At 39.4% G+C, this 25,658-nt stretch overlaps 1 protein-coding gene across 9 annotated transcripts in view; it reads right to left on the bottom strand.

Annotated features, from left to right (window-relative positions):
• si:dkey-205h23.2 (CUGBP Elav-like family member 6) overlaps window positions 1–25,658 on the bottom strand; it is a 181,533-nt gene that overhangs the window by 55,556 nt on the left and 100,319 nt on the right. For all 9 annotated transcript variants that reach the window (XR_002428486.2, XM_036136035.1, XM_036136033.1 and 6 more), the window contains exon 3: window positions 12,986–13,034. Coding sequence is in view for 8 of the 9 variants with exons in the window: in XM_036136035.1 (XP_035991928.1) it covers window positions 12,986–13,034 (49 nt within the window). In the remaining variant the exon portion in view is untranslated. The remainder of the gene's footprint in view (window positions 1–12,985; window positions 13,035–25,658) is intronic.

Raw genomic sequence — 25,658 nt, 5'->3', positions numbered from 1 at the left:
CTTTTCATTTCAGCACCCGGTATATTAAAAATTAATGGATTTTGCACAGACGCCATATGCTGTCAAGATTGATGCTTCTCTCAATGGAATAAAGTGCTACTTGTGTTGTAGGCTACAGTATATGCATATAGATTGTTCTTTTATTTTGCTTCCTTTTCCCTTTTGTTTCTCTTTGCTCTCTTTCTTTTTAATCTTTGCTGTTAAAACTTACTATTTTCTGTCTCTTCAGGCAAATAATCAGTTGCTGTGAAGTCAATTTTCAAATAGTTTCTGCTGCTGTTTGCCAAAAATGGGACTATTCCCTTTAAAGAGTAATTTTGCTGCTCTGGTGTCACAGTAAATATTTACTTCCTTGTTTTTTCACATGGTTCTATCATTTATTGGCCGCAGGCAGTATAGGCGAGAAGCTTGGTTGCACTGAGTGTTCAAAAAGCATGGGCAGCTGCATCCAATGATAAAAAATGTACACTAGACCGCTGGGTGCCTTTCAAATGTGAACTAACGTTCCAGGCAGCACAACAAAGATATTGTGCTTCTGATAGACTCATTAGAAAAATCCAGTGTCAGTACACTGCTGCCTGGGAGGCCTGCCACAAGTCAAACTCACACAGACGCGCATACGAACAAATACATGCACACAAACAGTAACACTTTATTCCACAAAGAAAAATATCATTATTGTGTGTGCAACCTGCGGTTTCAAAGCCACAGGTTGTTGACTCCTGATCTAGGACGTACTATTGGTTTTATTGACAAAAGTAAACATTCTCTTCAAGGTTATTTAAAGATGTGCAATGTTCTCAAAATCTCTGCAATGAGCTTTCTGTTTGAGGTGAAATAAGAACGTGGTTTCCTGGCCTCTTTCACAAAGTTGTTTCATCATGAATCTACAAATGTGGGCCCCTCCTTGAGCTTCCTCTCGTCGCTCATAACTTCTAATTGAAGCCAGCTTATCAAGAATCACAAATATTTTGTTTAGCTCATTGCTGCACACAAGCAAACCTTTCAAAAGTCAAGGTGGTATCCTGGCACTAAAGGTGGCAAGGAGCTGAGCTGTGCAGGGCACATACAGGGCATGAGACATTTAGTATAGAACATCTCCAGTTCTAAAGAGTTAAACACATTGGTAGCATGTGACACCTCATCAATTTTGTTTTATCATGTAGCATATTTGCAACTTAAGAAGCTATCCTTGTTTAATGTGCAGTGAAAGAGTCAGATTGACTCTGTGCACTGCAGTGCGACTTGTCCAGCGTCTATGTAGGCCCAGAGAGTTTTGAACGGTCCTTTTTCAAAAGACAGTTATGAAAAAGATTTAATAAATTGGTTCCATAATTGCCCAAACCCTTAATGTCATACTTGGTTTAAGCACCAAATGATTATAGTTCTCAATCTGTTCTTCTTTAGTACATACCTGCCATCAATTCTAATCAATTTAACCAGAAATTAAGTTTTTCTCTCAGTAGTATTATTCTGCTCATTTGGATCATTTTTCTAAAACCAAAGTTATCAACGATCACCATCTCACTGTACAAATGTATAATTTAGGAAACAAGTAGATAACATCCACAACATTATTGATACACTAGAGCATAGTGAAGACTTTTAAGAATTGTAGAAAAGCAGACAGCAGAGACATTATAAAACTAGATGTTGCTCTAAAATGAATGAAAACAGAAACTCGAATGTGGGAGGCTGTGAAGAGGAAGACAGCACCACTGGGACAGCTGTGGGAGTTTCTGGAGTACTGATTGTGTTGTACATGTGACAACAATCTCTTGTATAATCCTTATGTCTGGAATAAGAAATACAATTGTGAGTTAGACTCTTTTTCTTTTAAAGAAAATACTCCAAGCCTGGCTGATATCCCCTCAATCCTCGTGGGAGAATGTGTTGTGATCTGGCAAACCAAACTTGAATGTTTGGTGTAAAATTACACAAAATATACTTACACAAAAACAACGCTATGGATAACCAAAGAACACAACACTTAGAGTAAAATATAGTGTTGGCAGCATTATACTCCAAATTAGGTTTTTTAGATATAATTTTATTTTTTGTCAATGCATGTGAATTTATGAAGAATTCCAAAGACCAGTGAACTTTGATCTAAATGTTTCAGTTGTTTCCTAGAAAGCAGTAAATGACAAGGTATTTCATTTTCAACATCACTCTTAATCCAAGCAGAAATCCATATTGTATATGGTTATGAGATGTCTGGATGTGAGGGCATCAGGGTGGGAACGTGTGAATCTGACTGCGTGTCTGTGTTTATGTGTTTGTCTTTTTGTCAGGTTGGGTTTTGGGCTGCCCCCTCTCCCGGGACATCCCAGGTCTCCGCTAAATGTGGAGCCCCTCCCCCATTTGGCTCCCCTCCAGTGGTTGGTACTGGTGCATTGGTGGTTCTTGGTGTCCGGGGCTAGGTGCTCAGGTGTGTGCTGGCTCACTAATGGCTGACTCTTTTGTGGGGCCTGAGATCCCTTGCTCTGTCGGTACCCAGATGGGGGGCGGTGCACACCTGGGCCTCAGGTCTCTGGGCCCATGGCTGGATCAGCTCTGGTGTAGCTAGCTGCTGCTTGTCACTGCAGCGCCCGGGGGTTTTAGCACTGTGGCTGCTGGGGGATTTCCTAGGGCTCTCCTCTTCTCTTCTCTGGGATGGGAGAGGCAGCTATCTCTGTGTCGGTCCTGCTTGGGCTGCTGCTCTCTAGGGTCTCTTCTGGACATCTGGGGTTCTGGTTTCCCCGGTGTCTGCCTCGGTGCTCTGGGAGGTGGGTCTTTGGCTCCTCACAACCACTATTGTGCATTTTTCTTGGTTGATTGTTTGTACCTGTGATACTTTTTGGTTGGTTGTGCTGTTCTTTTTATATCTCTTTCTGCAGGCGTAGAGGCAGACTTCAAGGATGTTCTCTTTTCCCTCTGCTCTTTTTCTCACCTGTTCTCCCTTTTAGTATTTTGCCTCATCTTTTTTCACTTCCTTTATTTCTCATTTGAACTTGAAATAATCCCAAAATAATGTCCAATAAAGTTTTTGCATACATATCAAGAGGAGCACTATAGCGGAAGCAGTAATGCTCCACTTGTAAATGTAAATCTGTTGGACTCTCTTTGGCATTAAGAAAGCAGTTCTTAGCACTACACAGCCAGACATGAAAAATAAAAGGAACCCAATTAGACATCCAATAAACAAATCAATAGTTAGACCAAAACCAAATGAAGGTTTTTGAAAACATTAGTGAGGGTTCTGAAATGAATCTCACAGAACAAAGTTTTCCCACAGTCTGGGTGGACTGTGAGCTTTAAAGTTACAGTTTTTATTTGTGTCTTTCAGACACTTTTTTTACCCCTCTTCGGTAAACTCAGTAAACTCACAGTTTTATCACTGGTGCTTCACAAATTTCTTTCAGCTTTGCATTATAAACTATTACAAGATATTACAAGCTGTTAGGCCTCGCAAAAACAATTTTATCATAAAGCAGACTTGTCTAGAAGCTTTTGCCATGACAGTGTAGGGATCTGTAATAAATAAACCATGTCTGAAGAAAAGCAACATCAAAATGATGGTCTAATTAATGATAACGTTAAAAATCAGTTAAGAAAAAATATGACTAGGCCCTGATTTGTCCGTAAGACGTAAAGTCCGTAAAATCAACACACAGAGCTTGTTAAATGTGGCAACCCGAAATTGTAATAAGATGTACAAGGGAAGAACAGAAATATACATGCTGACGCAACTTAAATAAAGAATAATTACCAGTAATGATGTGCATTACAATATGCTTAACAATCTGAATCACAATAAGAAACAATTCTGAAAGAAAATGACCATGTTTTATGTTGTTTTTTTCTAGACTAAACATAAAAGTTTATATAAGTGAAGCCAATTCAGAAACTCAGCATCTCACTCACGTTCATACAAGAAAGTCATCTTGTTTCAATGTTAAAGTCCTGGTTCTGTTGGAAATGTTAGCTACTGGCATTTGCAAAATGATCTTTTCGATGCTGTATTTGATATAGGTTAATGGTAGTTGCGTTTGAGATTATGTCTTAGCACCACAGAAGGTAATCATAAAAATGCAACTACTTTTACTTCTCAATCAGCAGCACATATTTTCTGCACTCCAAACTATCAGTTTAGAAAATGTATATTACAGTTGTGTATATCTTTAAAATGTGCAATTCTTTCATGGAACATAGTATAATCCTATTATCATGCACACGTCTGCCAACAGGAGGAATAACTGGGCCAGTAGTCCCAGGTCCATCGTAGAACTGGGCCCTCCGACTATGAAATGATGGGCAAGTATTTTTGTTGTTTGTGAATACAACTTCACATATTAATAAACAGAGATTTCTGCAGAGCACTGTTTGAGGGGAATACCAATAAAAAAAACAACACACACACACACACACATCAAAAGTTATTCAGCCATAGTCAAGAATTGTTGCATTTTGAGTGCTATTGCTGTTTTTCACTCTCTTTCTCTGTCTGGTGTTGCTTGCGGAATTTCTATTTCTACTTTCTCTCCTCTCAATCTCAAGCTGCTCAGCAGCTCATAATGCTCAGCCTCTCCCTGCCTTTTCAAAGTCTTCTCAAAAACTTTGAAGTTTTTGAAAACTTATCACTTAGAGGCACTAGCAGCTGGTGATACTTTTTTTGTTGTGGCACTCTAAAGGTCAGAGATTACCACACAACAACAAACTCTACTTGAACATAAATCCGTCCATGGTCACTGGCCTCCTGCTGAACCTTTAAGTCTTGTCGGTCTGGCCCATGTTATTGCCTTTTTTCTCCAGCAAAAGCCTTATGCAATTCTCATTTTGTTAATAAAATGAATTTTATTTTGCTTTACCATTGTCTGCTATGTTTTGGTTATTGTTGACTGTTGACTACCTGCCAGCGTGTGATTGACAGGTAGGATGAAGTAATCTAATTTAACCAAGAATGGCACAAAAGGTTTTTATTGCCCATGGGCGCACAGAGCTGCATCCCAAGAAGACTATATAAATAACCAATTAGAAGCAAGCATTAAGTCACATGGAAACCAAAAGGTCACAAAGATGCATACACCCTCATTTCTCCACCACCCCTCAGCATTAAAACATAACAATTAGGAGACCTTCATAAAAAAAAAAAAAAAACTAAATAAGCCCAAACTGGAATGAGAATGCCAAAAAATAAATGTCAGACACAAATTAAAATAATAGGTGTGATAATTACTTTTCATTTTGTAATTTAGTTTTGATTTGCATGGTAGTCTCTGTCAGATGATTCAACCAAAGCAATGAACTGAGCAAAAGGCAGTCTGTTTCCAAATATTGTTGTATTTCATTCTATCGAGAAGTGAATTTGTAACATGTCTTTTTTTGAGTAGCTACTTACTTACAAACACAGCTCCTCTGCTTCTCAGATGGAACTGTTGTGTCTGTTTGCAGATGTTAGCTGTATGAACAATGGAAAAAAACCATTGTACCAACCATTGATGGGGGCAAGGTACAGTATAAATGCATTATTATGCCAAGATTCATGACAGATTTCCTTCTTTGCATTTTTATTTTCACATTGTTTAAACAATCTCCCTTAGAGATAGGGTGAGGAGCTCAGTCATCCGGGGAGGACTCAGAGTAGAGCCGCTGCTCCTCCACGTCGAGAGGAGCCAGTTGAGGTGGCTCGGGCATCTGGTCAGGATGCCCCCTGGACGCCTCCCTGGTGAGGTGTTCCGGGCACGTCCCACCGGGAGGAGGCCCAGAGGGAGACCCAGGACACGCTGGAGGGACTATGTCTCCCGGCTGGCCTGGGAACGCCTTGGGATTCCTCCTGAGGAGCTGGCCCAAGTGGCTGGGGAGAGGGACGTCTGGGCCTCCCTACTGAAGCTGCTACCCCCGCGACCCGACCCCGGATAAGCGGAAGACAACGGATGGATGGATGGATGGTGTTTAAACATATTGGGGGGTCCAGACCTCCTCGTTCCCCCATGATTTGCACCTAAGGCTAAAAACCGACCTTTCTCATCTCTCTGCCCTCCACTCTAAATATGCTAACAGACTCAGCAGTTTCTGCCATGGACCGACTGTATATCTTTGTGGAAGTTAACATTGGAACAGGTCCTATAGGTAGGGTTTGAAGGCAGGTAGTTTATTTGGGCACAACAGCACCTAAATTAATCTAATCTGATACCAAACTCAAAGCCTACACTGCAGATTTGGTTTTGTTTGAACACATTTTAAATAACATGGTAAAAACACTTTCCCTAGGCCAAAATGGCAACCCCGTTTGTCAGGAATATAAAAGCAGAATTGCTAAAGGTGGGGATTTTATGAAGGTGCACTTCAATGTTTTTCTTGCCTAAACCAACTGTTTTTAACCCACAAAACTAAACAAGTGGGGTCCCTGTCTGAACCCAAACAGAGCAGCCTGTGAAAGCAAAAACAACCAGAAACTGATATAAAAAAGTGTCTAGAATGCAAATGTTAATCGAACAACGTTGTAAATAGACCTGCAGCTGAGAAAGTTGCTGAGACATTATATGAAAATGCAATGTCAAATTTGAGTCAACCATGGTATTCAGCATATACGTTTTATTGTCTGTGAAGTATTAATATTGGAGCAAAGAAACTGCTCAAAGTTTTTATACAGCATAGTTGTGCCTATGTCTCTTTTGTGCTCTCAAAGAATTGTTTTAAGATTTGTTGCAACATGGATGGTAGAAACAGCAGCACATCATGTAAAACCACAAAACAATCAGCTATCTATTTACCTACATTCTATCTCCATCTAACATTTGACTTCCACACAACTAAAAAGTAACCATAAATTAAACCACTTTCATACAGAAATTGGATTATCCAGTATAGTGGTATTGTCATTAAAATAATTAGGGGAGAACAAACCTTCAGATTGTCACAATTAATGTCAGATGGGTTTTGCTACAGTAGGTCAAAGAACAACAGAATTATTTTCTTATTAAATTATATTATGAACATATTTTAAAGATAAACCCAATCAAAAATTTTAAGTGAACGCATTTAAGTGAAAACTTTCAAAAACTATGTTATGGTAATTCCTGCATCCCATGTGTTCCAATGTCTCTTTGTAACTTGGCATAATTTGGAGCATGTACAAAACTTCTTGGGTTCTTCGTGAGTTTTACACGACTGTGTCCAGAGGCACAGAGGGATCTTTTGGGCTCATTTGCATGTAAAGTGGTGTGCTCTCCTCTTGGGGTGTGAAATGCCCCCAGTCAGCCCCGTCATGTGGCCTGCAAAGTGAGACAGCCAGCAGCCTTCACTCCTAACAGCCTGCTGAGGTACGGCATGGCAGCACAGTGCGTAACATCTTAAGGGCCAGCCAATCTCTTCACTGCCCGACCGAGGTCATCTTTCTGAAGAGCAGCTGGTTGGCAGGGACAAACATGTCTCTCTCACAAAGGCTCCCTTCAGCCAGTCAGGCAAAGGGCAAGAACGAGCTATTAAAAAGGTTCTGCTTGGGCTGTTAAGTATCAAATGTAAACACTGCCATGCTTTTGGCATGAGTCCCCCATCAAATGACAGTTTGGTTAGCGATTAAACCCGGTTAAGAAAACCATATAGACAAATATGCCGAGAGGTGCATTGTGAAAAAAAAAAAAAATCTGTGCTGATAGGGATTGCATTTCAGGGCAGTGTTCAAAACATCTTATCAAAGTTAATAAAAGAGGAGAGTGTTGCTGGCTGACCCATCATCTTTCTCATCAGTGTGGTCTCCAGTCGCATAGCAGTGGTTTGAGGAGTGGGACCTGGCTCCAAGATTGTGTTTAGATAATGGCCATCTCCAATCATAGATAATCTGGCCCCATCTTTTCTTTTCAGACACAGCAGCAGACAAGGTCAGGGGGAAAAAGATTCCTGGCGAGGCAGAGATAGGGATGGGGCGGCTCTGAGATGATTTACTGCTGAGATTCACTCAGCTGCCTCCATCACCCTCCGTTAACTTTCTCATCCTGTCGTCTCTTGCCTTCTCGCTCTTTCTGTCTTTCATCATCCACTCTTTTGCATTGCTCTGTGGCCCTTGTGCTAAATCTTGACTTCTTTCTGTAACACTTGGTTTACCATTGCTGTTAGTAGTGCAACCAAATGAATAAGTAGAGACAGCAAGAAAGGAAAATAGGAGAAGGTAATGAAAATGTAATCTTTTGGTAATTTCTGATTTTTCTGTAACAGCAAACAGGCTTAAATCAGAGGCAACTGGACTTTCGCTCAGTTTTTATGAAAACTTTTTGACACCAATAGAGGAGTTCTTTGTACTGTTCTGTACAGTAACAAACAGGTTTTCATTGGCAGTTTCTCCTATGCTCTTAGAGCATCAATCAAAGGACAACTTTTTTTGATTTTGCTCTAAATGTCTCGCAGGTGAAATTCTAAATAAAAATGTTATACAGAAAAACTGGTAGAAATGGTATTTGTGGGGAAGAGGTCAATCGACTCAAGGGACAAAAATAGATTTAAGAGCTGCAGGGCTTCTCTCCTGTGCTCCATTCTGTCTTGTAAATCCAAGGGAAAAAATGAAGCAAGACGTGAGTTATTGAAATAGACAGCCGGAGAATCAGCCCTGTGATCCACCATGGCAGCTGAGTAGCAGGATTGTGAGCTGCCTTTCCCCCCCTCCATCCTTCCCACCATTTTATGAGCACCAGTTTTACTTCTTACTCTGACACTCCCATATCCCCAGAGAAACTGTGTCTCACAGGGGCAAAGTGAACAAAAGAGGGGCTACTGGAGCGTCAAAATGGAGTAATGGGCCCTAATACCTGCACAGGCACGTAATCGAGACCATGCACAGCTTTCCATGACAGATAATTGCTGATGTCTTTGTAGTGATAAATGTGACTCCGTTCCAGAGGTGCAAATGTCCTGGATCAGCCTTAGGTTTGACAGCCTTGTGGCTCCACTGGGATTGGTGTACCTGACTGGTCGGCAGCTTTCCAAAGATTAATCCCGATCTACTTTTTCTCCTTTAGTCAAACCTCGCTGGGCTGTCTATTTTCTTTTAACCACAAGCCTTCATAGTAAATCTCATTTCATTGTCAGCTGTGACTGTGGTTTACCTCCTCTGCCTTGTCTGCTGACTTCCTGTTGCCATTAACGCTCAATATCTCTGTTGGGGCCTGTCTGCTCGGTCTTATTTCATTCTGTGCTCTGTCCTATCGTGTCTTCCTATATAGAAAGTTCATCTGACAGACTAGCAGGAGCTGCACCAATGAAAGAACCCTCTGTATTTCATTCACGCTGCCTCTTCATCTCCTTTCTCTTTCTCTCAAAAAAAGGGCAGTAATTGATACTGGGGCCCAATCCATCCTCCCCTCTTAAGCCCAGGGATCCAATTTATCTTGGTGAGAATGCTGATTGGCTCTCTCCCAGGCCTTGTCGGTCAGACTTTGCCTGTTTTTAGATGGCCGTTAATTAAAGTGTCGCCATGACAAAAATAAGATCTACATTGGGGTGTGTGTGGCAATTGGAAATGGACCATCTAATTCACATTTGACCACATAAATCAACAAAGTGGCTGCGACTAAAATGACCCAGCCAGTCTAAATCACCATTCTAAAATGAAAGAGCAGGGCTGACACAGAACGGTCCAATAGGATCCAACTCAGCCCATGTAAATCTTTAACTGGTTTAATCTACATTAACCTCTGTTATGTTAGTCACAAATGGCTTCAGAATGACCTAGTCAATTACAGTGTCAGTCAGACTATGAATATAGTAAGGAGGCCATGCAACAGATTCAGCACTGTGTCTGTGCTGACTAGCCTAAATAAGCAACAAGATTCAAGCTTACATGAAATAAAGGCCCACCACCGTTTTGTTTAATGTGTTTTTCAGGAAATCACTTTTTTTTTTACAGCAAACCATCTGAAACTGATTGCTGCATGTTATCATGTAATTATAACAACATAAAACATGAATACATATTAAATACTGATATCAATAAATATTACATAAATAATCAAATAATAACCTAAATTAAAGCACTTAATATAGCAACCAAAATGGAGGCTGTAGACTTGATAAATATAGCTCATTGTTTATTTTAATTAACTAAATATATGAGACAAATCACACAAAACTATAATTTAGCTATTTGTTTTGATTTCATTATTTTATGTTTCTAATAAAGATCTTAAAAGTACCTTGCATATGTGTTCAGCCTCCTTACTCTGACAACCCTTTATAAATTATAGTGCAACCAGCTGCCTAGGGTATTCATATAATCAGTAAATGTAAATTTAATCTCAGTACAAATTGAATTGTTCTGTGATGCCATTGGTGTTTGTCAGAGAGCAACAGTTAATTCTGGTACGTTTTGAAGACCAAGGAACATGCATGATAGGCAAGTGATAAACTTTTCAAGAAGTTTGAATCAGGGTTGGATTGAAAACAATATCAAAAGATTAGATCGTTTTACCCATCATCCGAAATTGAAAAGTGCACTTAGTTGGTTTGCACAACTGCAGCCTACTACAACATGGTCATCACCCTAAACTGGCAGGTCTGCCAAGGACAGCATTAATCAGAGATTAGAGTGGATGATCTCTAGAGGATCTGCAGAAACCCAGAGCTTAGATGGGGGAACGTCTTGACGATTATCAGTCAAACACGCCACACATCTGGCGTGACAAGATCAAATAAATTGCTGAAAGATAGCCATAAAAAGTCATGTTTGCAATTTGCTACAACCCCCTCCTGGGGACACATTGAATATGTAGAAGATGGCGTTCTGTTGAGATGAGCCTAAATTCAAACTTTTTTGCTGCACATTACTCTAAACATACCCTTGCCAGGGTGAGACATGGTACTGGCAGAATCCTGCTGTTGTGATGCTTGTTATCGGCAGGGGAAAGAAAACATTTTCAGAGCTGAAATGTGAGCTATTAACAGCAGAGCAATCCTATGTGGAATCAGATTTACAGTGATGTAGTTTAGATCGAAGGATTGTCATGTGCAACAATGACCTGGTCAAAGTACAGACCTAAATCCACTTAAAAGGTCATGTGACAGTTCTTTAAAGTCAATGTTTACATATACTTCCTACGCACTCTGAAAGAATCTGCATAGGGCACACAGCAAACAGGTGAAAGAAAGTGATCTGGTCAAATGAGTCCAACCTAAACTTTTTGGTCCACGTGCATATCTGGAAGAAAACTAACCCTGCACATAATCCTGAACTGACATAGACATTGTCACAGTGAAACATGGTGGTGGCAAGATCATGCTGCAAGTGGCTATTGTTCACCAAACACAAGAAAACTGGTCAGAGATAACAAGAAGATAGAAGGACTGTGCTACACGGCAGGTCTGAGATAAAAAACCTATCTGAAGCTGAAAAGGATGGATAGATAAAAGCATTTTTATGATTTTGAGTGGCCCAGATAAAGCCAAGACTTCAAATGGAGGTCACTGATGGGAAGGTAATGTTATGTTTTCTGGTCCACTAGTTACACCAAAATATAGCTTAAAAATACTTTTAGTTGAGCTCCGAATGTCCGCTAGCAGTAGCCGCAATTAGTCTCCTTAATAACTCGCTACTAACCCTATAGTTAAACATAACCATGGTTTGTTTAAACATAATGTTTGTTTTCGTTCCTCTCCGCCATCGTCCAATAGTGCTATAACCCTTAGTATAGCATTAATAGGGAACATTAATGTTGGTTTAATGATGTTTTGTGTAACTTAAAATTAACCCATCAAGCTAATTGCCGCCTGGTCCGTATGTGCCCCGGCAAATCATTTCCGGTCAATTGTCCGCCTACAGCGCCCTCTAGCTTCTCAAGTCTTAATTATTTTCTGGAGAAACAATTACATTAATAAAAATTAAGTGTCCTAAAGGTTATTGATTTTAATTTAGCAAATCATTCTTTAAAATGTAATTTCCTCGAATAATGTTTTATCTAACCTGTAGTTGCATTGTGAATGGGTTGAACACATACCAAATGTTCTCAACTAGCTAAGCTAATTTAACCTCATTCCATATTGTTTAAGATTAACTTTTGTTCTCTAACTTAAATCTGCAGTGAAACCAAGATTCACTGAACCTTCAACTATCTTAATTTGTCCTTTTGTTCTTTTGTGTATACCTAGTTCCATTGTGTCTTTAATCTTAATTTTGCTGAGTAGTGTTATCTATGTTTCCATAGCCTAGGCGAAATGATTGGTTGTTTAAGATATATAAATTCAGGTAAACGTTATATACTGGTGTTCTCTGGATGTGCATTTATTTCTGTTAATACAGTTTTATGCTTGAAGAAAAGTTGTCACTCATTTATTCCATATGTGTGCAGAGTTCGCTGTTAGAGGAATGCCAGTGCTCAAATCACTCTTTCAACAATTGTCCTTATATCAGCTGATAGAGCTGATATTCACCAGATAATACCTAAGAGACCGATAGTTATTTGATAAACATTAAATAACTTAAAAACATGCCTTACTGCACAACACATATATTTCATTTTCACACACATGGATGGCTGCTTAGTTGTGTTACGTGTGTATGAGACAGTATATACAAAGAACACTCAATTCATAGTTTATCTCTAAGCAAGTCCTAAAGATATGTGATATTCTTTTTCAGTGAGAATGTATTGCTGGAGTGTCTATTCCTCTCTGGACTTGGCTATGACTTTGAACATTGCATTTAAGAGTCCCTGCAATTTTTTTGTTGTTCTGAGATTCTTTTATTTCTTTTCACTTTGACTTTGTGGCATTCTCTGTCTTGTCTCAGAAGTGCTCTCTGTGGCTGTGAACTTGAGACTGGTCCCCATCTGGTGCAAATGGGAAGTCACTCGAAGCAAGGTACCTATATTATGGGCTACACTACTAACTCCCAGTGTTTGTCTCAGGTGAAAGCAGGATATTAAGGATGGTATGAGCACTTTTCCAGAGTATTTGTGTGTTTGTCTGTGAGTGTGTTTTTTAGGGGTGGTTCACCAGAGACTAGACGAAGGTTAATTACCTCCCCGTCCTTCGCTGTCGGCTGGCTTCACCTGAATGGGTCGGTTCATCTGGAGAAACAAAAAGGAGGAAAGAGGAAATTCCAGTTTAGCCATACACTACAGACGGCAACTTTGACAAAAGACAAAGTGTGACAAAAAAACAAAAAACATCAAATATGGCATTGGTTCTGGTGTCTGTGTCTGGACTCTGCCCTGCATTGTGTGCTAAGCACAAGAATTAAACGGTGACAATGGTGTAAGAAAAATATGTGCAATGCTCAATGCCAGTCTCTTTAATTAATCCTGGGCAAACTCTCCAGAGAGCCTGAATTCCCCTCACAGTTCAGCAGAATTAGCACTTTTCAATGACAGAGCCACACTGGGTGTCAGATGGCACTTGGAGATTAATGCCATTACATCAGCTACTCCCAGACCCACTGGGAGGGGTCTTTTCTGACTAGCCCTTGCTCCTTCAGTCCTCTGTTGGGTCCAGAATTGCACTCGGCTACTACATTACTGCTCATCCCTGACCCTCCACAATTTCTTCTCCACTTATTCTGTTTTGCTTCTGTTCAGAGAGACCCTTTTGCAACTTATCCCCATTAAAGTATCGGCAATGCCAGCCTTTTTCTCCTGGTGCAATCCATCTCCTTCACCTGGAGGCTACTGAGAGTCTATGTGAAGCACAGGCATAAGACACTTACAAAAAGTTTAAAAGGGAGGAGGGGATGCACAACCTTTGAGAAAATTATTTGTAGAAGGAGAATAAAAAAGTTTGGAAACTAACATTAAAAATGAAACCTGTTCAAAATAAAACCTTGATTTTTTTGTTTGTTTTGTTGTTGTTTTTTTTTCCTTTTGGAGTTTCAAGACAAAAAAAAGAAACTGACTGAAAGTTTAGAGTCATGCCTTTGAGCTTACTTCACACATAAGATTTGGCTTATTTTCTTTGTTCTTTAGGCTTTAGTGGGTCTGTCATTCAAACTAGAAATTTTTACCAGGTTTTCTGCCAGTTACAGGCGCTGTGACTGGCAGAAAATATTGCCCGCTCAGATCAGTTAGCTACAGGGCAACATAGTGGATGTTGTGCCCCCAGGCAACGCAGCATCTGACAGCAGCTGACATGAACTGAAACCACAGATAAATATTGACCTCAGAGAGCTGGCAATGTATAGACAAGGCTCTATATATACAGATGTATTATACTCCCCTGGCATTATGCTGTAACAGTGGAACAAAAACAATAAAGAAAACAAACACATAATCAAAGGATAGGGCAAAACGCTTTGTACAGAACAAAGACGATATAATATGCAATCATTGTCAGGCTCCAAAGTAGCTCACTAATGTAGATGCAAGTGAATGGACAAACATAGAACCATCAATGGAAAAGTAAATAATTAAACGTCTTTGTGTTTGACACATCATTTGATCACAAACTATTCTAATATCTTTTTTCTTCCTTTTTTTTTCACTGCCTAAGCGTCTTCACCCTGAGATGCCAACATACTATATTCCACTGCAATAAAATACATGTAAGTGCAAATGTCACTGCAATGGCCCAGTGAAAGTATTACTGAGCCTCACGCTAGGCTTAGCAGGTACTCATTGTGCACTGATGGTGGTTTACTCACCCCAGCATAATGGCTCTACTTGTATCTTTTTTATGAATAAAAAGTGAGAGTTCACTTAGAGCAGACATGTCAAACCCAAGGCCCATGGGCCAGGAGTGGCCCACGGTACACTTGCATATCTATTATCAATGGCTTGGTAGCTATCATGTCAATAACAAATACCGTAGTTCACTGGAAAAGCTACTTGCAGCTCTTGGTAAAATATTAGTCTGTCCCACACAGCTTTCCCCCTACATCCCTGAGAAGATGTCCCAACTCTGCTTTCACCCTGCTCAAAACCATGCATATTTGGTAGCTAAATATCTGTGTGAGAAACCGTTCTCAGTTATGAAGAAGTCAGAGCACTCAAGCCAAATTACTGACGTGCACCCCCCAGACAAACAGACAGACAGACAGACGTGTTATGGTTTATGCCTTTTGGTGATTGAGTTGGAACTCCCTGACACAGGGGTACCTACATATGTAAATGGCATTGAATGTCTATAGGTAAATCATCATTTCTCAGAACACAAATAAACAAGAAGCCAACATACTGTAGCAGCAAAAAGTAATATATCTCATCTTAACACATTAGAACGCACAACCACAACACAAAACAAGCGCACGTCAAAAATGACACAAACTTTATAGAAATGACAGGATTAGATGTTTCGCAAAATATGCTTTAACAGTTACTTGTTTAGAACAACCTAACAATGTTTTAAAATAAATGTAAAGGGAAACAGTGTAAAAACAACTGTAGTATTAGCTGCTATGGAGAATCTTTGAACATTCTCGATTATGGTCACTGAGTAGTAAATCTCTGAGAGTAAAGAAATTACATTTGAAAGAAAAATAGTCACAACCCTGTAATAACATTAACCTTTATTATCTTACAGAGTTGTTTTAATGCTAGACTAACAGCACTTACTCTACTGAAAGCTGGCTCTGTAAATTATTGGAAAAATCTAAAAAAAAAAATTAAAAAAAAAACTCAGATTGTGCGTTTATTGTTTCATTGGAGGGCTAATAGGGCTTTTATTACTCCTATTTTTGGAACAGCTAGATGGGTAACAGTTCACAGTTGTCCATGTTTAGACACAAGTCATCAACACTGCACTCAGTATGTTGATGATGGAAAGTCAAATAACGACAGAAGAGAAATCAACAGAAATCTGTCATAAACAGAAAGTGTCATGTAGGATATTGGGGGTTACAAGATGTTGTGTTTAGATTTTTATTTGCATGTGTACTCATAGTCGTTTTGAGTTGAGGGCAGAAATGGAACATCATTACAGATTTATGACAGCCCCAAAATCCCTGTCCAGTGATCATTACGGTTCTAGGTCTTAAACGGGAGCAACTGGTCAGACAGCTTCATTAGTAGCCCCTGAGCCACTGTAGCAACAAGAGTCATTTACTAACCCAAAAGTACACTTGGAGTTGCTAAGCAACAAAGTGGAGGTAGCCAGCAGGCAGACATGGCAACCAGGTCATTGGTCTGCAGGCTGTTTGCCAACCAATTGGCAATTCTCTACCTCTCTCTGTTTTTTTTTTTGCTTTACTTGATCCAAAAAGGTGAGAAGAGGGAAAAAAAAGATAATTCTTAACTTCCACTATCCAGTTTGTCCTAGTTTCGTGTCCCTTTTTCTAGACTGACGTGGTATCTTCAGAGTCGGCTACAACTCCAGCATCAGCTTCCTGGCCAATCAATGGCATTGAGCCTTATGCCATACTGTGCACCTGTAAATAGAGCTCACATACATTTGGCTAAAGATGCTTCTCTGAGATTATCTGTTGTGTCCTCTATAAGCACTTTATTGAGTGGACAGCTGGAATGTTTCTAACAAGCAAGCTTGCTGCTCAGACAGTTTTAAGTTCACTTTACTTTAATCGTCTTTCCCACTTCCTTCTTTTTTTTCCCTCTTACGTACTGCAACACACACAGAGGCACAAAAGTCTTGGGGCTCAATAACAGCAGGTGGCTTAGGTGACATTTTAATCCCTTATTACTGAGTGCAGGATTAGCCAACAGATCAAGGCAGAGTTAATTATATGAATTCATCAGAGGCTGGGTGAAGAGGCTGCCTGCTTTCCCCTTGGGCCAAGACCTACCACCCACACACATACAACCCCCCCCCCCCTACACACGCACACACACACAAACACACACACTGAGGAAAATGACAAGCGACGTTCTATTTATGAGACACCAGCTAGCTTCTTATTAGTACTGCATTGACAAGGAGCGGAGACCCCATACATCACAGCCTACAGAGATGCTTTATGACAAATGATATCTACCACCTTGCTACAAAATCAACTACATAAATGTTGAGGATGAAGACAAGCGACTTCTTATCATCCTACAGATATGTGGTGGCCAAATGTTCAACCACACGAACCTCAACCCTAGCCCGAACACCAAATTCCTTGCTTTATCTTTTAGTTTTGCTGCCCCTTTGGCCCCAAAAACCAATATGCTTCCCACCATAGCCCCTTAATGGGTTGATCAATGCTGACAAATAGGTAGCTCATGCTGTCTTGCAGGGGAACTCGCAAGTCTGCACTGCTGCACTTAAAAAGGCCATCTCTCTTTTTCCTGTTTTCTCCTTTTTTTCTTACTTTTTTTTCTCTTTCCCTCATATTCCTCTCTCTTTATTTCCCCCTTGTCATGCTCTGTTTCCTTTACGTCTATACATTTTTTTTTCATCTAATCTCCAGGGGCAAATCTAAATCTTTCATTCTGCTATGATGAATAAAAGTCAGATGCACAGAGGGAGGAAGAACCACTTGTGTGGAAGAGAACTTGCTTACACTTGCCAAGGAAAGACAGTGTTCAGTTTTCAGAGATTACGCTGGCGTATTTGTGCTTACTTCTCCTTGCCTATTTGTCTAGCCTGTCTGATTGATAACAGAGAAGCAACAACAAAGGCAGACAAGGACACTACTGGCTTTTGAATATTTGAGTGTCCTCTGTGAATACCACAGCTCACCAAACAAGCAAGGGGAACAACTCCAATTATAAAAAAAAAGTTTCTAAAAGGTATTCTTTTGGTCCACCTAAGGTTTTGACAGCAAATCTTGTCTTATTGTTCCTTGATGAGTACAGTTATCAAGCATGTGAACAGATAAACAAAATAAACTGCGCTTCTGAAATTAATTTGATCAACAAATTGAAGTGTATGATTTTGTTTCTCCAAAGTTGCTGTAAACTCAACATCAAAACTGAGAAGATATACCCATAATTACCTATTAAGTTATGGGAAATAGAAAAGAACGTGCTAGCCACAAATCCTGAGATCTTCTGTAGCAGAATTCTGGCAAGAACGCACATGGTTAAAGACTCAACATAAATACACAAAACACAGACAGATTTTTTTAATTCTTATTTTGTGTGTCCTGTCTGGCAATGTAGCGATAAGAATTGTTGTCTTAATGCCAAAAAGAAGCCAACAGATTTTACTTTCAAACTGGAGCCTTAGTGCTTTCGCCATAATTTCCAATTGATTTATATTTGCCAGAAGCTTTATTAGATTTTAATGCTGGGACTATTTCATGTTCAATGGACACTGAAACGGCAAGGTAAAAGAGGGGGGAAAGGAGAAAAACAGATGAGACAAAATGCTTAAAGGGAGAAAAGGTGAAAGAGACTTTTTTTAATTCAAAAATTGTTTTCATACAGATTTAGTTTTCACCAAGTTCCAGCCTGTCCGAATGTCCAATGACTTTGGAAAACAGGGGTAACATTGTGCCATCAAACTCCCACTACACTGCACTATAGACAGTTTGATTAACAACAGGCTGGAACACATCTCTTGGGGGGAAAAAATAATAATAAAATGCTCTGCATCTGTGTTACAACTCCGACACACCATACACAACATACTGTATGCTCGATTACTATTACAGTACATTTAGAAAAAAACTTTACCTGAATCTGGCAGTAACGATGCTAAAATAATAATGCTTAATATGTTGCTATGGTTTGCAAACTCTGTGTGCAGCTGGGAAGATCCATGGACTTCTATGTGCAGAACTGTTGTACTACAAGCAGCTCCACCTATCATCCGATTCATTTTGCTAATAATTATCAAAACCCTTGTTTGGACTGATAGGCCAAAGTCCTAGATGGTGACCATAATTAAAAAAATGGAAAACAAAATTAATGAGAAATTTACATTATGGCAAAAGGGACTCCAAAATGACACTGCAAAGTTTGTAAGTTTTGATAAAGTACATTACAGCTGCCTTTCTTAAATAGTAAAAACACATTCTTGATTTTAATTTAAACACTAAATGTCACACCCTTGATCGTAGGTCACAGACACCATAGATAACAATGGCACTTTAAAAGTGGCACCGATACTTCACTGATATGATGGAACTTCCACAAAATGTAATTATTTCCTTACATTTAGATACACATGACATACATCTTTAGACATGCCGACACTCAAGGTGAGACAGGAAACGGTGTGATTGCAGATTCAAGAGCGCCGTGGTCCCATATGCTCCTGAGACAGCACTCAAATTGCATGTTTATTGCTATCAGGATCCTCTCTTATGGAACCAGCACCCACTTCCTGTCTGTAAGTCAGACACCAGCTGTTTTCAAAACGAAGTTTTCGTTCCTTTTCGATAAAGCTTATAGCTGTGTTTGCACTGGTTATGCTGAGCTTTCCATGTAGTTATTCTGCTATTCTGCCAAGGACTTTTCTCCGCTCTATCATTATTCTCTTCTCATTCAACACATCATTTGCAATCATTGCTTTAATTAACCTTGTTCCCTGTTTATATTACTTTGCGCAGAAAGAACACCTTGCCCAGAATGTCTGTGTTTCTCTCTGTTTCTTTCCTCTGCCCTCAACTGGCAGCGAGTCAACACAGAGAGCCTAGTCTGGTTCTGTTAAAAGGGAGTATTTCCTCTCCACTTTACAACATGCTTACTCAAGGTAAAGGAGAGCATCAAAGTGAAAATTCAACTCTCAGACAGACATTTTTATTTTATTTTTTTACAAACCTGAAATGTTTGATGAACTTGAATTTGACTATTGGTTAGAAATCTATGGATTTGTATAGTTTTTAATTTGATTTTAATCTCAATCAAACTGTATTTGGATATATTTTAAAATTATAAATATGATTAATGCAAATTAACTGGATATAATTAGAGACAATAAGGGACATAATTGGATTTAGGTGTGTGCATTGATAATGTACAAATAAACAGAGGTAAATTGCCTCATGACATTCACAAAACAAAACATCATTCCAAATTATTTTTCAAGGTTTCAATTAATAGCTCATTGTTCCATATTGAATCCAACACAATGCCACACAGCAAAACAATCAGGGCAGGCTTTCTTGCATCATGTTCATGTTCTCCAAGACAACATTTTATTCATGCATAGATGCCATTTTACATCTTATTTAAGCTTGACAATATATTTAGGTTAATTGTGATATTCTTAGAAAGATGGGGTGATGAATCATTATCTGCTCATTGAGACAAATTACTTGTGTCATAAGCTTTAAGCAGACATATCAGTCAATGTGGCAGATGAGGAACGTGTCCATACGAAACAAAAACGACAGGTTTCCAAATGTAACATATCGTGGGAGAAGTATATATATATATATATATATATATATATATATATATACATACATACATACATACATATATATATATATATATATATATATATATATATATATGAATGAGAGCACATTATAAAGGAATTAAAATATAGTTTATGTGGGTAAGAAAAGCAAAGGAATAAAATAGATGGAGTTTTTAGATGCAGCTTTTTGTTCAAAGCTACTGTACATAATGGCACACTATCTTTTGGTGAGATTTCGTGATCAATAGCTTTAGAGGCAAAACAGTTGATTGAACATAAGCTATTTGGTGTTGTGAGTGAATTTAGATTAATTTGTACTGAACCATTAACTTAAAACGTAGTTTTAACTTGTGTAAACTCAGCTGAGTTGGTTGAACTTGCACGACAATGGGATACCCGCCTCAGTAAGTGTCCGTCACATGGACTTAATTAAGTTAATTAACTTAATTAAGTTTCACCTCCAAGGCTGTGACAGCTCCATAATGGTTGTTTAGATTAAGGTTGTGCTTGGTCCAAGGGTGTAAAGTAGATACGTTCACGAAGAAAGATGCAGCATATTGTTCAATGGCCAGATGCTGGTTAAAAAATACCTGAAGCAAATATTTCAATGCATTTCACACACCACTGATGCATTTTATAATTAAGAATGATATGTCTGTCTCAAATACATATAGTTGTTAGTCTCACTTTTGAAGGTGAACTTGTTCTGGACAAGCCAACTTCTACTAAAGCTATACGAGAAGCCAGAGGCAGTTTAAAGAGGGGTTTGTCGTTGTGGCTGTCTGGCTAAACTGTTTCGAAGCCAGTGATACATAATTTGACTTCCATTTCTGCAATAAAGTGCCTTTTAAGGTCCGGCAGAAAAGAAACCGCTGTTTTATAAAATGTGAAGTGACATAGCTTCTAGCACTTCTTTGCTGAAGTGTAATCTAAATTCATATAAATGTTTGATTTATGTAAGAATTTTCTATTTTTCTTGATTCAAACAATAAAAAAAAAAACTTTTAGAAACTCAAGTATCTCCCCGTTGACTTGTATCACTGAAAACTAGCTCTCAGATCTGCACACACTGTAGCAGCCCAAATTACTCTTTACATCACCCATTGCTCACACGTCAGGACATCCTGCCCATCACTTCTTTGTGGAAGGGGAAACAGGGCCAGCACGGTGGGAATCAGTCTTTCCCTCAAATTGGTGTGCGAATTCACAGCGGCCTCCCTAAGAGACTAGAGAGACAGGAGAGGTTGGACCTGCTGCGCGTATTGGTGGAGTGATCACACGCTGCTTGTCTCCCCCGAAAACACATGAAGGAGGGCTGTGTCTGCCTCACTGTGAGGAAGAGTGAGAAGGGGTGCTGACAGCTCAGCCGAGGGTTGCTGACAGTGAGATGGAGCCTATTTTTAGCTCTATAAGCCAGGGCTCCTGTTTAAAGGTTTTATATTAATTGCTGGTTTGGAATGGGATGAGCGGTAGGAAGCACTTAAAAAAAGAAAAATATCATAAATTAATAAATAAATAGATGAAAAGTTGCTAATATCCAGCTGACAGAGAAATCCCCATTGTGATGCTCCTCTGTTTGTGTTTGGTCTCTAATCTCTGTCCCCGTTTTCCATAATTACCTGGCAATTGATCCCCCCATGGAGCATTTTTTAATTAAATTTATCTCTATGTATCTCATATTGACTCTTTGGTCCTATGAGAGGCTCAGCCGAACATCTGAATCAATTTTTAACACCGCACTATGCTTAGCCAGGTCCACCCCAATCTCGTCTTGGGGACTGAACCCCAACCTTCATCAATGACAGTCTTATTCTTTGATTTTAGATTTATTTCTACCCAATCTGTACCCAACAGGCCTCCTGCAGCGGGGAGACAGCACAGACCGTACAAAGAGACAGTTGATGAGAGATCGAGCCATCGTGTTTTATCTTCTGCTCCATAAAGCCTCGGCTCTTCCTCTGACTGTGGATGGACGGCTACGTAGATCACTGAAACCAATGGCCAGTGCACTTTATTACATTTATTGCCCCCCGTTTTTTTCCTGCCTATTTCCCTCCTTCCTTTTCCCGTGAAAGTGAAGAGGGTGGAAAAAAAGACGAGGTGAATCAGTGTAGAGGTGGGTTAGGGGAAGGAGGGGGGTGACGATTCGACACGGTGAGACAAGACTAACAAATTAGTCAAAGTGACAGGGAGTTTTATGAGGTCTGCTCTTGTGAGGCGAGGGCTCTTCTCTTTCCCTTTCATGGGCCGCAGGGACACTATGCCAGGGCATTCAGTGTGTGTGTGTGTGTGTGTGTGTGTGTGTGTGTGTGTGTGTGTGTGTGTGTACATTTGACATGCCGAAAAGATCTGAAGAGAGCAACGAAACAACAATAACAGAGAAAGCGAGAAAGAAGACCTAGAGTGCAAAATATGTTTTTGCTTTAAAATAGTCTATTGTTCAGATTTGAGAAGTTACATTTCATAATTTGAAGTCGATGCTCACATCTTGTCAAAGAAATGTTATCTGAGTTTAACACAGGTAAGTCCATACTGATAACCAAGCAATTAAAATATGTCTTAGTTTAGAATTAAAAAAAAAACTCATGTTTGTTTGTTGAACGGTAAATTCCAACAAATAATGTTGTATTTTTTATCAATATATCTCAGTTTAAGAAGATATACATTCTTAAAGGGAAGTCTGAAACACTTGAATAATATTCACAAAGGTATTTGTGGGTGCTACATGTCGGCAGGCCTGTGCTAGGATGTCATTGGATATCTGAAACAAGACACAAAGGCAGAACTACTACAATATCCCAACTAAACAACTAACTTCTATTTGTACTGACATAGTTTGGTAACGTTTAATTAAGGCATTATGAATTAATTTACACCAAACTATACCCATATTAATATGTAAATTACAGCCAGGGTAAATAGCCCTGTATTCTCAAAGACCAAAGCTGTTTGCGTCATGCAAACAATACTGAAAAAAATTCCATCTGCAAACAAAAATAAAGAATACAAACAAACAAACAATCAAAGGTTAGTACAGAAGAGGAAAAACAGAAAAAGAAACATGACCTGCAGAGCTGCTGAGTTTACAAAATAGAAGGTCCTGCAACAGAATGTAGATTATATATAAAAAATGACTTACCCTCTCTTCTGAAAAGGTCTGCCTTTTTTTTAATCATTTCTAATAAATTCAGTTTATTCAAATAGACGAATAACTTTACAATCTGATATATTTTCATCTCCAGTCAGTGTTTTCTTGTTTAACCATCAGTTAAAGGGATGAACCGATTCACACTATCTTAAAATCTATTACAATCTGCATCATCCCTTATTGATTTAGAAATGCCATTACAACATGATTTCTGCTGTCAAATGTTAAACTGTTAAAGAACGTCTCAGGTAGTTTTCTGCTTTTTAAAATAATAAAAATTGAATAGCTCATTTTTCTTCAGCTCCTTTGAGGAGATAACAACTGTGACCGGATGCTGAAGCGTATTAAATGAACAGCAAACACACAAATTAGGAAATATGAAACATTATTAAACATCTAGTTCAGGGGTCTTCAACCCTGGTCGTCTGGTCCCACTGTCCTGCATGTTTTAGATGTGTCTCTTCTCCACCACACCTGAATCAAATGTCTGCATGACCTCCTTAGCAGCCAGCATGTGCTCTAGAGGCTCGTTAATCACCAATCTATTGAAGTCAGATGTGTGGAGGCAAGGACTCACCTAAACATGCAGGATAGTAGGTCCTGAGGACCAGGGCTGAAGACCCCTGGTATAGTTATTTGAACACATGTTTATGTTTATGCAATTGGCAAGTACTTTTATAGCTTTTATGCTTTTAAAGCCACTTGGACATCACCAACACTCCAGCTGTAATCAACATGACTTCATCATAATTGCAGATAAATGTAGCTATTTGACGTGAGATGAAAAAATAAGTTTAACCTACAAAATGTAATCAGTTGTGTCTTGATTAGAAACTGGCTTCTATCAATGGCTGTGATATAGGTTTTTAACAGTTAGTGTTTCTTAATAATAAGGAGAAAAAAACACTCTGACTTTTGATGTAGTTGTCTTTTTTCTTCACATGCCTTGTCTTGGAATTCCAGGAATGGCATACAAAGAAGCATGTGCCAGGGGAGCTCTGGTCTACAAGAAGGGTATCTGGAACTAGTATCCTAATTGCATGAATGACTTTATTAAATCAGGGTTGCATCTGGCATCAGAGTAGACAGGTTGTATGAATAAAATATTAACCTGTGTTTGTATGAACCTCAACCTTTTGGATTTTTTGCATGGGTGTGCCAGTTTGACCATTGGTGTGTGTGTGTCTATGCTTGTAGAGCAGTTGTGTGTGTGTGTTAGTTTGTCACATGAAATTGTGAAGATGTTACAATAGCAAGAGCATTAGAAACCTAGCGAACCTCAGTGCCCAAGAGTAGCAATGGCCAGGCTCCAGGAGGCCGCAGCAGCCTCAGGCTGACAGACTCCAGCCAACATCCCTAGCAGCTATAGGCTGCCAGACAGGAATTCACCAGGCTGCAAAATGGCCCACCCCCCACAAAAACCCCAACACACCAGCAGGGGCACCCCCCTCCACTGTTCCTCTCCCTGATGCCCTGCTAGATCCCCTAAGGTTGCCCCCTCACTCCCTCCCACATGTTTTTATTTACAGTCAATAAAACCTGTGAAAAATCCCTCTGAGTTGAAGATATTACACATACTGCTTTCAGTACATAGAACAAAGGACAAAAGGTCCAATGCTCGGATTCAAGCAGACAAACACAAAGCCAGAATAGAAAAGGCAACAATAACTCAATAGCTCCCATGGAGCCCCTGTCTTTTTGCAAGGCCACGGTACAAATGTTTCTGACCCGGCATGGGAAAACAGTTAAAGTGGCACTCAGTGCAAAGAAAAGCAAGAGAATAATAGGTGTGAAGGTAATGACACACAATTCATCTGTCAGATTTATGAATGTGTGTCCCTCTTTGCTCCACTCGTGTACCTGATGGCCAGGTCTGCACTGCAGCTCATACATGATACTGTGCCTATGAAAAGAATCTGGTGTGGCAAATCACAGAACACTGGGACACAAAATAGGTCTGTGCTAAGACAGTGAGCAGCAAACAAATTGTCCGGAGCTCACGGGCACACATTGGCTCAAGGTACGAAAGGAGTGTTTTACAACATTGTGAACTTACTCTTCGTTCCATTTGCTTTAACATCTAAACAGATGTAATGATAAAATGTTGTCATGTTTTTTTTTTTTTTATATTTTTGGGTTTCTAGTTTGCATCTTCGATCCCAGGTGAACCGGGTTTGAATCACGGCTGTGTCAAGACATTGGGTGTAAAAACTCAGAGAAGTCCGTGTCCAAGTTGTAAAGCCTTCCAACATTTCCCCTGAATAAGACAGCAGAAAGAAGCACTGTGTAATACCTATAAGTTTCA

The sequence above is a fragment of the Fundulus heteroclitus genome, chromosome 4, assembly GCF_011125445.2.
Source record: "Fundulus heteroclitus isolate FHET01 chromosome 4, MU-UCD_Fhet_4.1, whole genome shotgun sequence".
NCBI lineage: Eukaryota > Metazoa > Chordata > Actinopteri > Cyprinodontiformes > Fundulidae > Fundulus > Fundulus heteroclitus.
The sequence above is the reverse complement of the archived record's forward strand: the minus strand, read 5'-3'. Positions and strand labels throughout refer to the sequence as shown.